Source organism: Triticum urartu, chromosome 5A (genome assembly GCF_056163025.1).
Source record: "Triticum urartu cultivar PI428250 chromosome 5A, HENAU_Tu73, whole genome shotgun sequence".
NCBI lineage: Eukaryota > Viridiplantae > Streptophyta > Magnoliopsida > Poales > Poaceae > Triticum > Triticum urartu.
This window is the reverse complement of record NC_141877.1, coordinates 36,670,736-36,684,267: the sequence shown is the minus strand read 5'-3', so window position 1 is coordinate 36,684,267 and position 13,532 is coordinate 36,670,736. Positions and strand designations below refer to the sequence as shown.

Below are 13,532 nucleotides of genomic sequence, written 5' to 3'. Positions count from 1 at the left end.
GACGGCGACTACTCGGTGTTCAGCAATTTTCTTTTAGATTAGTTTATTATATATTTTGCTATGTAATGAAAATCAGCGAACTTTGTTCAAATATATGCCCAAGTTGACCAAAATTTGTCGTGTTTAGCCGAACTTCGCCCAACTATGCCGAAATTTGGTATACTTTTTCTTTATTTATTCGCGCCTGAGGGCGACCCTGGAGCCGGCGGCTGGGGCGATTTTAGGCGCCCCTGGGAGGCCAACGGCTGAAGATGCTCTAATCACTTGGCATTACTACTGACCAACTGGTGGCACCAAGTGCAGTGCTGACAGTGGTTTTCTTTTTCTTTTTGTGGGGGACAGTGGCCGCAATTCCGCGTTACGTTTGGTAGCTGAAACACGCCAGACACTTGTACCGCAGCGCAGAGGTCAAATACTATCATGTAGTACTCCTACAAGATGGATCATAGCCATACACATGTTGCTGCACCGCAATGAAATGAACGACCGGACGTCTGAAGCTGATGGCAACAAACAGACGTGCTATATATGCTCCTTGGCAAGCAAATTCAGAGGCTTCACTTTCTCCACTTATGAACTTGCCATGATCATGTCCTAACCCCACTACCAGTGGCCGGCCTTTCGGGTATCCATCCACGCACAACCTCCGACTGGCTACAAGCATCCAGGATATAAATATAAATTAGTATGAAAATTCGGTTAAAATTATGCATGTGTCAGTGACGCAAAAGCCCAACCTCTACTCCAAAAGTCTGAGTTGGTGAATAGCATCCACGGTTTATTTTCGTCCCACCACTTTCGTTGATTTTTTTCCGTCCCCCTTCCACCCCCCTCTCATTGGTTTATTTTTGCCTAATTTCCCATACAATGGAAAAAAAACTGAACGGGTCACAACTTTTCATGCGGGGACAAGTTATTTAGTAATGACCTTATATGAAAGAATCAATCACGGTTAAACTCTATACATCTCTGCTATTAAAGCAGGATCAAACGTCGTGACGGTTCTATCTTCCCTCGTACGACCGCGCGCTAGAAAAGATCGCAGGAGCAGCCCACGTTCCCTCGCAGCCTTCCTTCACGCGATTTAGCAAAAAAAAAAAAACCACGATCCACTTCCGTCCCACGTCCCACATCCCCAGTCTCGCCCACCTCTGGCTCCCGATCCCTCCTCTCGATCTCATGAGAAAAATCCCCCCGCCGCCGTCCTCGCCCTCACAGTCGTCTGCCCCGATGAACTATCCATCTCCATCGCCGTCTGACGCTCGTCCCGGTCGCCGTCGCGCAGCCCATGCACGCCGCCCTTGTACGATCTGCTCGTCTCTGCCACAGCAACAGCCTGGGCTGATCCCCTTACTGAGCCCATCTGATGGCGGCGCCGACCCATCTTTTGGTGCTGCATGCGGCGACAATGGCAAACGAGAAGACATCAACGTACGCCACCACCATCGACGGCTTGCAGGTGGCCCGTTGACCGTTGTGAAGCCTTCAGTTTGACACGGAGAAGTTCTGGAGAGGCGCGGGTTCGAGATGATGCATGACGCGGTGGCGAGGGCCACAATGGTTAGGGAGCAAGCTGATGGCATCAAAAGTAAGTAACGATCATAGGCTCCTACCTTACGCGATTGCTCCCATGCTTGTTCACATGATTGCTCGATCTCCTGCTTGTTCACATGATTGCTCTCTTACTTGTTCCCTGTAGAATGGCAACAACTATTGGTAGTGATTGTGACTGTGCGGTTCACGCATCAGTGGCACATCCAAATCCACTCCACTAATAAACTGGAGTGAATTGCAGAAAACATCGACATTGAAGGCTAGGGTTGCAGAAACCATAATTCTACAGTTTTGTGCCAAAAATCACTAATTTCGAGGCTAATTTTTTGCAAAAAACACTAGTCGATGGCTTAGGTCGTTTTGAGCACGATTATGACAAGTGGGTCCCGATGGACAGGGTGACGTGGCAGGACATAACAGATCACAAAATAGATAGAACATCATAGACTAAACTGTAAATGGGCATAAGAAAGATAAAATCATCTTTTCATAAAGAGGTAATTACATCAATGGTGTCTAAACTTGCTACCAATGTTCACTTTAGTGCACGAATTTGAAGAATACACCGATTTGGTGCAAAAACTTGGCTTTCTGGTGCAAATACAGTCCGAATCACGTTTTCACACGTCCGCGCTGCTGACTAGATGCCAGCGTGGCTGCGGGACCCAATGTCAGCGACTGCCATCACGCACAGAGGCATGTGGCCACGCGGCTGGGTGAAATATCACAGAAACCCCCTTTGATCTGTTTATTTTTCGCACATAAGCCCCTGAGCCGGTGGGACACAGCAGCCTGCCCATATCCTAACATCCCGCCTGTGTCATGATCTGCCCCGGGCTCTTCTCGTCGTCTCTCTCCTAGTTCGATCGTTCGGTGCCGCCGCCTGGGTGGATCGTGACGGCACCATTGATCGTCGCGGGCGCGAATGGCGGCGCCTCGTCGGCGAGCTCTCGGCGATGCAGCTCCTCCATATGGTGAGAATTGCGTCGTCTCCTCTGCCCCTCTGTCTCCTGGTTTCTGTAGGGTTTTAAATGTATGTATGGCGCGACAGGAACTAGGATCTGTATGTCATGGTGCTGCTGTGATGATTCTTAGTTGTGTTTAGGTTATTCCCCTAATGCGCGATGACACTTTAGGATTTGAAACTGATGTTTGTTCTTAGGTAATGCGTGGGTTAGAAAGGCACCTCTTTTTTGGTATTTGTGATGGACAAAAAAATGCAGATTTGATGACATAGAGGATGGTCGATTTGATCTTATTAGAAATATGAAGTAGGTATACTGAAAATTTAACAGTAGCATTACTAAACTTGATGGCAGTAGCATTCCTGAACTTTTTGACAGATGCTTAACTGAATGTTGGACGCTTAACTGAATTTTTTGACACTTGCTTAACTGAATTTTGACTAGTAGGTACACACTCAATTTTGATCAGTGACCATGTATGTACGTGCATAGTGTAAGCTAGTCAGTACTTGTTGGGTGAGTTTCTGTAAGCAGCCAGCAAGCAAAGGGCATTTGTTGCCTGGACAATTTTGTAAGAAACAGAGCAGACATACACACCCGTATATGATGTTGCCTTCAAATCTTTGGTACACATTCTTTATATGATGGAAGATTAACTCCTGGCATATGCTTACAGAGATCTTTGGTGTGCATTATGCAATTGAGCCTTACCTTAATTTATCACACCCGTAGCTCATAGCTGCAGAGCCACTCAGCCTTCAGATGTCCCTACTCTGCTCTGTAAAGACAAGAACTCGTCTGAACCACTAGGAACCTCTTCCTCCCCATGACAGCCATCCATCCTGTGGCACTTTTTTCTTTTTCATTATCTGCGAAAGAACGGACTTTCATTCATTGACATGGGGCATAAAATCATCCTGATAGACGAGCTGAATCTCTTCCTGCCCAGACCCTAACCATTAGTTGGTAGGCAGAAAAAAGCGGAAGGCATTCGTACCAAAGGTTGCTCGTGTGTATGTGTGCTCTGTTTCTTACTCTGCTAGATCTTCCTTGTTTATTCCAGAAATTCCACCGAGCAACCTGTGTGCGTGTGTGAGTCTATCGTACCAACACAGCGGGAGACTCTCTGCCAATAATTTGTTTGTTTTATCAATTTTGGGTTGTTTACTGCAAGTGTTTTATGAAGTGAATTCTATGCTGTTAAGATAGTGTTCTTACCACTTATTTATCCATATTTACTGATGCTAAATGAATTATTAACTAAAGTTAACATCATTCAGAGTTAACTGAATTTTGTTTTGTTTACTAAATTGTGTGTTGTAAGCTGAGGTAAGAGTGAACTAATTACTTCTTCTTTGCATTGCAGGTGCTTTTGATGGTCTTTTCTGAGTTCAGATTCACCGCAGAGGCTTCTTTTGTGGAACTGACAGCAACAACACATACAAGGATTATGAAGTTGACTGGTTTAACAACTGTGACAGTGATACTTGGTCCATTTTATGGATTGATGATTTTCTACAGCAGCTAGGGTATGACAGAAAGAGTGTAAAGCTTGATGTGTTTTGGTGTCAGCCGGGAAAGACATTGAGTGATGGACTAAGAGAGATAAAGTGTGCTGCCGACATCCTTGCAATGATAGCAGCAACTACAGAGCACAAGAATTTGTTGCTGATTGTAGACCATGGAGAGACACTTAACAGAGTTATGAGAGATGACATTATGCTAAATGATAAAAATATCCAAGATGAGGAAAGAAGTGTGCCAAATGATAGGAGGGGAAGGAGGTTATTTGGGGAAGGATCATCATCAGGTTGTGGTGATGAAGAAATAGAGGAGGAAGGTGGAGTAGACGCAGCAACAGCAGATTCAGAGACTGATGAGGATTTCTATGATAGTGACTTTGATATAGAGATGGGGACGATGATTTGTTCGAGACAAACATAGATAAAGAAGTGGATGATCACAGAGAGAAGGATACATCATGTGACTATGAAGCAGAGCTAGCTGACCATTCATGTCTGAACTTGATGAAAATGCACCAAAGTTCATCAATGAACTTGATCTTTTGCTTAGAGGACTATTTTGATTACCAGACTTGTTATTATTAATGTAATGAACATTTGGATGTGATGTACCTTGAACTTAAGTATTTGGCTGTCATGTTATGTACTAGACCTATTTATAGTGTTGCGGTCAATAATTTGGTACTGAATATCACTGTCTTGCTGTCAAACTTTAGTTGTGATGACCACAAAAATGTTGTCAAAATTTGGCACTGAATATCACTTTCTTGCTATCAAAATTTAAAATTTTTGCACCGAATATCATTGTGTTGCTGTCAAATTTTAGCTATGATGTTCACACAATTGTTGTCAAAATTTGGCACTGAATATCAATTGGTGCTGTAAAAATTTAGTTATGATATACTACTGTAGTACATGAATCATTTGATTCAATCATGTTTGATGTACAGGTACATGGAACAATAATTTCAATTTGATACAGGAGATTGATTCGGTACAGGAGATTGTTGTACATGAAATTGACATTAATCTGAAACTGCAGTACAGGAAACAAAACATCTCGAATTGCCATTTTCTTTCAATACACAGACCAAGCATTTCAGTAGTAAATCTCATTAAGTTCATCAAAATACTAATTTTGTCTCAACTAAACCAAAATACATTAAAACAAAATGCATCAGGACCTGCCAGCCATTGCAAACATGATTGCGACTAAACCAAAATACATTAATATAGCACAACATTATCATCCTATCTCTGGATAGCAACTGATCTCCATTGCAATCATTCTCTTCTCCATTCTCTGCTTCTCCTTCACAGCTTCTATGTCACCATCTTTCTCCTTCAGCTTCTTCTCCAGAACCTCTTTCTTGCTAGCAAGATTAGCAATCACACTTCTCTCCCTTCCCTGCCATGGTTTGTCGATCCATTTGGCATAACCACAAGTTCTCTCATCCTGTTAATAAACAATTCACACACTAATAAGAGGCTCCAGTAATAACTGATGTGATCTACTCAAATTATCACAAACCACAAAATTAAGAGGACCTCCTGAATTCAGATCCAATGTTACCTCATACTGTCACACCAAAAACCATGACCCTGTGTCACACCTTCATTGCATACACCTCGAGCAGGCGCATCTCTGTGCCCACACTACCACACAAATCGCCCTTGAGACAGGTGTAGGAGCATGTGAGTAGCAGAGGAGGACCAATGGCCGAGCGGCGGGAGGATGAGGAGGAACGGAGGAGGTACCTTACCTCGTAGAGGCTGGAGGTACTGCAGCAACTGGAGCCGTGGGCAAAGGCGCACGTGCTGCCGCTGCACAAGCCGGCGGACGAGCTGTGGCAGCCGGCGGACATGCTCCTGGACGCACTGGCGCTGAGCACGGACGGCTTCAACGCGGCATGCCTCGAGCACCGCGGCAGGGCGTAGGGCGTGCCGGCTGCGCAACCGGTGTGCCTGGTGAAGAACATGGTCATGAAGGAGGCCCTCACCGCCGTCCTTTTTATTTGCCTACTTGAGCGCGCCGCCGCGGTGGAAAGGGGATCGAGGTTCACGGCTTATGTGCAAAAAATAAACAGAACGAAGGGGGTTTTCGTAATATTTCACCCAGCCGCGCGGCCACACGCCTCTGTGCGCGATGGCACTCGCTGACATTGGGTCCCACGACCACGTTGGCATCCTAGTCAGCAGCGTGGACGTATGCAAACATGATTCGAACCGTATTTGCATCAAAGAACCAAGTTTTTACACTAAATCAGCGTATTCTTCAAGTTCATGCACCAAACTGAACATTGATGACAAGTTTAGGCATCATTGCTGTAATTACCTCTTTCATAAAAGAAAAAAGAAAGAGGAGGGAATCGCGACTTCGCGACACAGAGCAGCAACGGCCTCCGCAGCCGGCGCGCTCGAGCTCGCCAGTGTGCGGGCCGAGGCCGCCGTGGCAGCCGGAACCGGCGCCGTCCGTCGCCGCAGAGCCACCCACCGCGGTCGACGTACACCCTGGCTCCACCAGCGCACTCCAATCCCCGTCGTCGCCGTGCTGCCCCGTCGTTGACTGGATCAAGGAGCCGGCGCGCTCGAGCTCGCCGGCGTGCGGGTCGAGGCCAGCTTGGCAGCCGGAACCGGCGCCGTCCGTCGTCGCAGAGACACCCACCGCTGTCGTCGTGCACCCTTCCTCCACAGGCGTACTCCAGTCGTGCTCGTCGCCGCCCCCGTTGTTGACTGGACAAGGAGCCGGCGCCACCAACCCAGGGACCTTCACGCCCAAACCAGCCACTCCCCAGCCTCGTCGTGTCGACCCGCACCGGTTCCGGCGGGATCCGGCCGGGAATCGAGCCACCGCCGCCGTTGACGGTCCGCCCAGCGAACCCTGATGCTTGAACCCGACCACTGCCTCGCCTCCGCCAGCCAGGCAATCGAGCCGTCCTGCCCGTCCCCGACCATGCCGGACCTCCCCTGTGCCTCGCCGCCGGAGCTAGCAGCATATGCGCCGGCCGCGCACGGGGAGGGAGTGGCCGCCGGCGTCCACCACCGGACCAGTGGAAGATGAAGAGCACGGAGGACCCTATTGCTTTTTTTCAGGGGTCTTCTTGCGAAAGAAAATTATATCAGGATGTAATTAATTTTTTTGTTTGCCATATCACCCTGTACAGCGGGGCCCACCTGTCATAATCATGCTCAAAACGACCTAAGCCATTGGCTAGTGTTTTATGCAAAAAATTAGCCTCGGAATTAGTGGTTTTTGGCAAAAAACAGTAGAATTGTGGTTTCTGCAATCCTAACCTTCAATGTCGATGTTTTTTGCAATTCACTCAATAAACTGTGCTCTCCATTATAAGATTGGTTAAATTTTGGCGGTGGTCAGTGGTATGCTGGGAAGCTTTCAGTTTGGATCTTGTTGGCGATTTTCCATGTAGCCTTGTTGGTTCTGAATCCAAAGTGCATGGTAATCCTGAAGAGTTTGAGTCTTTGAATCAGAGGAAACCAAGGCTAGCATTAATCCCCACAATAACTTGGTCTGCATGCAGTAATATTTTGGGAGTGGAGAAAGAGAGCAAGAATTCTACATACAGACGACTTGACATCTTCAAACAAGAGATTTTCAATGATCAATTGGAGGGCTTCTAACCTTTTTACTTATGGCTAATTTTACAATGTCAGGAGCCTGCTCTGTTAATCCAGTCAAAACCTTTTGCCTAACACAGCCAGAGAGCGAAGCCAATTATCTCTAACATGTAGTTTGTCATTGCGATTTGACTTTTCTTTCTTCCGTAGCAACACACTGTACTTACACCTATAGAAGAACAATATTAGTGATGAAAGCTCTTGTTTCCCAGGCACACTCGGATATATATTGCTACAGGTGAAATCTATGATGGTGAAAAAGATTAACTGCGTCGAATACAAAGTTTCCTAACATAGTGTATGTGCACAAGGATGCTTTTTATCCGTGTACAAAGTTTCCTAACATTGTGTATCTTCCAAAAAACACTCGACCCAAATGGCAACCCTGGACTATCTTGTTTCTGTCATAGGTGATGTTTCTATTCCCTGTTATGATGGAAACATGGCTAAAGATGTTGAAGGACACCACATGCATGTCTATTTATGACCTTGCTAATATGAATATCGTTTCTTCTTGCCACCATGGATATGCATTAGTATGATATGGTTAGCTGGGGCGAACGTGAGAAGAAAATAAATATTTGCGTATACACAGGGTTTTAGTGTTTAGCTCTCATGTGAATGCAGACGTTTGTTTTGAAGAATCGTGACTATCGTGAGCAAGAATGAACCCAGCAAAATATTTTCCTTTTTTCCTTATGATCCAATCAATGGACCGGGTTCCACTATCAGCAAAATAATTACCGAAGGTTAACTGAAAAATGTATATGTTGCAACTGTATGTTAATGGGCTTCCACATGGGTTCATCATTCCGAACCAACATCAACTGTTGGGACTCTGGCATATATTTCTCATCTATATGGTCGCAAGGTATAATCCATTCTCTTTGTGCTTTAAACTGTCTCGTGCATACTCTGCCATATGTTGCCTGATTATTTCATTTTTTAGGCCATAAAAGCTTTACTTGCTTTCTGAATCTTACATCCACCTTTTGTTGTCATGAGTGGTGCATAGCATTTAGGCGCAACCGTTTATATATTTTATGTTTTATTTGCTGAAGCACTACTAATTTGTCTTTGTATGCCAATAGATGATGTGTGGATGTGGAGCCTTCCTTTCTGCGATGTTTGTTGGTACCTACCCTTTCGATCAAGATCACAAGAATTTTGAAATGACAAGTTAGGTATGTTACCAGCCGTTCAACTTAGCAATTCCACAAGTTGTACTTCAGACAAAACAACAAAATACTGGACTCATATTGCACAAATCATTAGGTGTTCAGTGTTCAATTCCAGAAGTAGCTGCACCTTTCCACCTTATGAACAAGTTCTGTCAAGATGTAGATGGTCAGGAGGTGCGAGCCCATCAAAGATTATGTTCAAGGCAACAACTTGGATCTGAATCTCTATTGCTACGTAAATATGTGGTTTGTGCCAAGAAAATTCAGTTAGCCGTACGATTCTATTTTTGGTGTTCGTTTCTATTAAAAGTTAAAACCGCAAGTCAAATATGTTTCTTACCGGAGTCAATTGCATGAACATTGAACATGTCAAAACTGAACAGTGTACATGGCGAGCGTGGAGAGAAAACCATCCAGATACTAGTCCGCCAGCCAGTCCAGGTTCTGAGTGGGGCAAGCGGGAGTGCGAGTGGTAAGCATCAGACTATCACCATTATATTCTGAGCAGTCCATAGGAAAGTAATTAGTTTATATGTGGTTCTTTTTTTAATTAAATGAAATTGTAGTTGTCTTAAGTCCTGTATAAAAACCCATTAGGCTGCAACCACCATTACTGATCAATGCAAGAGTTTTAGTTTCTTGGCAGATTCGTGTAGCTCTTATGTCGGGAAGAAGAGGATGGTTGTTTTGTTGGTAGTTATATTTTTTCTAACACTGACAAGAGTTCATGATCTCCGAGGAGGAGCACACCAGTGCCATTAAGTAGGAAATTAGCAAAGTTGCTAAGATCGGAGAATAGCTTGACATTTATGTGCTTCTTCATGGACAGCCTGAGGTCAACATCCTTCTATTAATGATGTTCAGTGTTAACAAGACTTTGTGCCATGCTAGAGAAAATCAATGTTATTTTCTTATAATTGACAATGTTCGATTTCACATTTAAGTGGGTTGATATGTATTCAATAGAGGAACGATATGGTTGAGTATTTCAGTGAGCAACTCACTAGTTTTGCATTCATTGCCCATGGGTGGGTGCAAACTTTTGGATCAAGGCGTGTCAAGACATCAATTATCTATGTTGACGTGAGGCACTTCAACCCCACGACAGTGTTCTGGTCCAAGAGCCAAGTCCGGTATGAGACTGAGGAGAGCTGCGAGGTAGGCATAGTACACTGGTGACTGCCAGAGGAGGTTGTGCAGCAGTTGTGGTTGGGGCGGACACCATCATGGTACTAGAAGGGTTGTGCGCGCTTTGCTGTACCGTTGATGTTATTGGATTTTTATAATTTATTTACTTCATCTATTTTAAAATATTTTTGAAAAGTCAAACCTCTGTAAGTTTGACCACATTTCAGTAGAAACATATCAATATCCATAATATCAAATATGGCTTTTTCATTCATAATGAATGAATTTTCATATTTTATTTATCTAATATTATGTATGTCGATATTTTTGGCTCTAGACTTGATCAAAGTTAAAGAAATTTGACTTTTTAATAAACTAATACCTTATATTTGGGAATGAAGTGAGTATTTGGTTTGGTTAGTGGGGAAGACGATGGAGTGTATTTTACTTTTTATTCATATAACACGGTGTTTTGCTGGGCCTTTCGCGGTATGATTTTGTGTTGCCTGCTAATCAACTCATAATTATATGGAGGAATTTTCTACGGTGGTGGCTGCATGTACTATATTGGAGCTAAAGTATCACATGTACTATACGGGGAAATCATGAACAAATCCAATTGAATTTCAGAATGCAATGAGAGAGCTCTAAAATTAGAGAGCATAGTGAATTAAAATAATTAAGTGAGAGATTGCTGATCCGGTCAAAATCGGTGACCCAATTTTATATTGATGACCTCAAATGAATGAGATGCCTTCATTTCTAGGGAGCTTAGTGTTATAGAGGATGCGCATGGTTGGTGGATTCTTCCTTGGACTCTGAGGTTCGTATCGGCAGCTTCAAGGGAAAATACCCTTTGGAACAAGGTGGTAATTACACCTGGTTACGTATTTAATTTTTTTAAAATTCAGAAAAAGTCAAAATGTACCAAAACTTTTTCATAACAAACATCTGGGTGCTGGGTGCTGGCGGCGACGACCCCGGCCTGCTGCAGCGTGGCCGGCGGGGCTTAACGGGCCCGTTTCGGGCCTGGCCGGGCCAGGGGTGGCCTGGTAGGCCCTGCTGCCGTGTCCGGACCGCGACCGCGACGGTGCCGGTGGCCCGAGCCTCTCGCACGACTACGGTGGAGGTGATTCCCTCCCGCTCGGCTTCGGTGCTGCTGCTCCCATCGCTTAGCACTGCTCTCCGGTCTTTCTTGGCCTCGTGGTGGTGCTCACCGTGAGACAACGTGGGTTGCGGCGCAACAATGATGGCGCATGGTGTTGGGCGGTGGTTTGGCTGGACAGCTCCGGTTGGGTAGTGCGGTTTGAAGTGTGGGAGAAATCCTTGCCGGTTCGTCTGGCTCCGATGCGGTGACACCGGCGGGTGCCACCATTCCTTCCTGGAGGGTGTCGGTGGTAGCCATACCCCACTTCCCTCCACGTGTCGGGGGAAACCCTGGGACTCGTCTGGGCAGCAGCGTCGTCGGCATCGCATGCCTTCTTGGAGATGCTTCTTGGTACGCGGCGGATCGAAGCCGCAGGCTGTGGTAGTTTGATTCCGGAGGGCGCAGCGGTGGCGGGTTGTAACACCCCGGAGGTAACTTTCCCAATTTGTACTCCAACTCTTGCCGTTTCCGGCGTTAAGTTATATTTATTTTCTCGGGTTCGGGTCTTTGTCTTCGTGTGTTGTTGTCTTTGTCATGCATCTCATATCATGTCATCATTTGCATTGCATTTGCATACGTGTTCATCTCATGCATTCGAGCATTTTCCCCATTGTCCGTTTTGCATTCCGGCGTTTCGTTCTCCTCCGGTGGTTAATTCTACCTTTCTTTCGTGTGTGGGGATTAAACATTTTCGGATTGGACCGAGACTTGCCAAGCGGCCTTGGTTTACTACCGGTAGACCGCCTGCCAAGTTTCGTATCATTTGGACTTCGTTTGATACTCCAACGGTTAACTGAGGGACCGAAAAGGCCTCGTGTGTGTTGCAGCCCAACACCCCTCCAATTTGGCCCAAAACCCACCAAACTCTGCTCCATGTCCTAGAGCGTTCGATCACGATCACGTGGCCGAAAACCGCACCTCATTTGGACTCTCCTAGCTCCACTTATGCCTATAAATAGACCCCCCGAATTTTTGGATCTCTCCTCCCCCCACGAAACCCTAAAATCGCCCCCGCGCCGCGCCGGACATTGTCCGACCCGGCCGGACACCGCCGCCGCCCTCTCGCGTGCTGACATGTGGCAGGCGCCACCGCCGCCGCCGTCGGCCCGCCCGAGCCCGCGGGAGGCCCCCGCGAGCCCGAGCCGCCGCCGCCCGGCACCCGCGCCTCCGCCGCCCCTCATCCTCGCGCCCGGTGGCCGGCGCCGCCGCCCCGCCATCTCCGGCCGCCCAGAGCCGGCCGGACCTCGCCGCGCCGCCTTGCCGCCGTCCACCGCTGCCTCACCGCCCGGCCGCCGCCTCCTCCTCGCCGCGCCTCGGTGCTCCGGCCGGCGCGCGCCGGCCTCTCCTCGCCCGGCGACCCCTCCTACTCGGGCCGCCGCCGTCCTCAACGCCGGCCATCATCGTTTTTCGCGCCGGTGAACAGTGCAGATCTGGATCTGGAAAAATCTCGGTTGACTTTCCCTCCGAACCCTAATTTTTTATGCCTACTTTGACCGGCCGTAACTTTGCATCCGTAGCTCCGATTTGGACATATAGTATATCAAAATGTTCGCCTCGACGAGTACATCATTTCATTCCATTGCATCATTTTCATTTGAGCTCCTATTGATGCCCAAAATGCTGTTAGAAGGAGGCTTCGTGAGTTAATTGTCAGATCTGGTAGTTCATCTTAGACTTTTGTCATTTTTGCCATGATTAATGTGTGCATGATATGCCTGTGAGTCCTTCATATGTTTTGTTAAGCATTTTGTCTTCTTTCCAGAGGTGCAACCCGTGCATTTTTAGGATGTGTGTGGTGACTTGTGCAAGCTTGCAAAGTGAGGCACCCGGGAAATCTGTTTTCAGAGACAGTTGTTTTCACTAAGTCTGGGATTATTTAGTTCATGATGCCATATGTTCAGCTTGTTTTCTAGTAATCCGTGCCTCTTTTAAGGATGATCAGTAAAGGAGTTTTGTTAATCATGTTATGATCTATCCATCCATGTCTTTGTTTGAATTTATGGAGCACCCTATCTTGAGTCAATCGAGCTCTACTTTTGCTTCGTGGTGAATCTGGGCAGATCGTCAACTCGTTTGCGATTTTGCCGGCGTTGTTATAGTTGATCCGTGCATGATATGCCATTGTTCTTGCCATGTCTAGCTAGAATTTTGTGCCTTCTTTATGGATGTATGTTTGCCTTGCCATGACTTGCACCATGGTGAGTGCACCGAGCTCGTTTACATGCCTTCGTGAGTTATATTTCAGCATGTCTCAGTTTTCACTAAGTCTGAAAACTGATTATGTTTTTGCTATGTTCGTGTGCCCGTTAGTATATTTTGTGAACCATTTTGACCCTATGTCACTTTGGGTCTTTTGTTAAGCTTGTTGAGTAGCTCCATGCCATGTTCTTACTTGTCT

General features: G+C 46.3%; 1 protein-coding gene and 1 long non-coding RNA gene across 5 annotated transcripts; one reads left to right on the top strand and one right to left on the bottom strand.

The window, feature by feature from the left end:
• The first annotated feature begins 1,014 nt into the window (after positions 1 to 1,014).
• Positions 1,015 to 4,733, top strand: LOC147967788 (uncharacterized). The gene is made up of 2 exons (XR_015603874.1): positions 1,015 to 1,588; positions 3,886 to 4,733. It is a non-coding gene; the product is annotated as an uncharacterized LOC147967788 (long non-coding RNA).
• Positions 4,734 to 5,093: 360 nt separating this feature from the next.
• LOC125507697 (uncharacterized) lies at positions 5,094 to 6,105 on the bottom strand. Of its 4 annotated transcripts, none has more exons than XR_007282936.2 (3): positions 5,801 to 6,105; positions 5,616 to 5,715; positions 5,094 to 5,498 (listed from the first exon to the last, which is right to left on the bottom strand). XR_007282936.2 is itself a non-coding variant. In XM_048672182.2 (3 exons), the coding sequence occupies exons 1-3, from the start codon at positions 6,025 to 6,027 to the stop codon at positions 5,432 to 5,434; spliced, it is 372 nt and encodes a 123-aa protein (XP_048528139.2). In that variant the 5' UTR covers positions 6,028 to 6,105; the 3' UTR covers positions 5,094 to 5,431. The 4 variants fall into 4 exon arrangements, 1 of the variants encoding a protein (XP_048528139.2); XR_007282938.2 differs by having other exon boundaries at positions 5,616 to 5,698; XR_007282937.2 differs by having other exon boundaries at positions 5,806 to 6,105.
• Between the last annotated feature and the right edge of the window lie 7,427 nt (positions 6,106 to 13,532).

What these genes read in the sequence shown, in the direction of transcription:
- LOC125507697 (XM_048672182.2), bottom strand. Translation starts at nt 6,027, where the DNA reads ATGACCATGTTCTTCACCAGGCACACCGGTTGCGCAGCCGGCACGCCC. An exon ending in GTACCTCCAGCCTCTACGAG is followed by an intron (nt 5,699 to 5,805) that starts GTAAGGTACCTC and finishes TTTGTGTGGTAG; the next exon opens with TGTGGGCACAGAGATGCGCC. An exon ending in TTTTGGTGTGACAGTATGAG is followed by an intron (nt 5,499 to 5,615) that starts GTAACATTGGAT and finishes GTTTATTAACAG; the next exon opens with GATGAGAGAACTTGTGGTTA.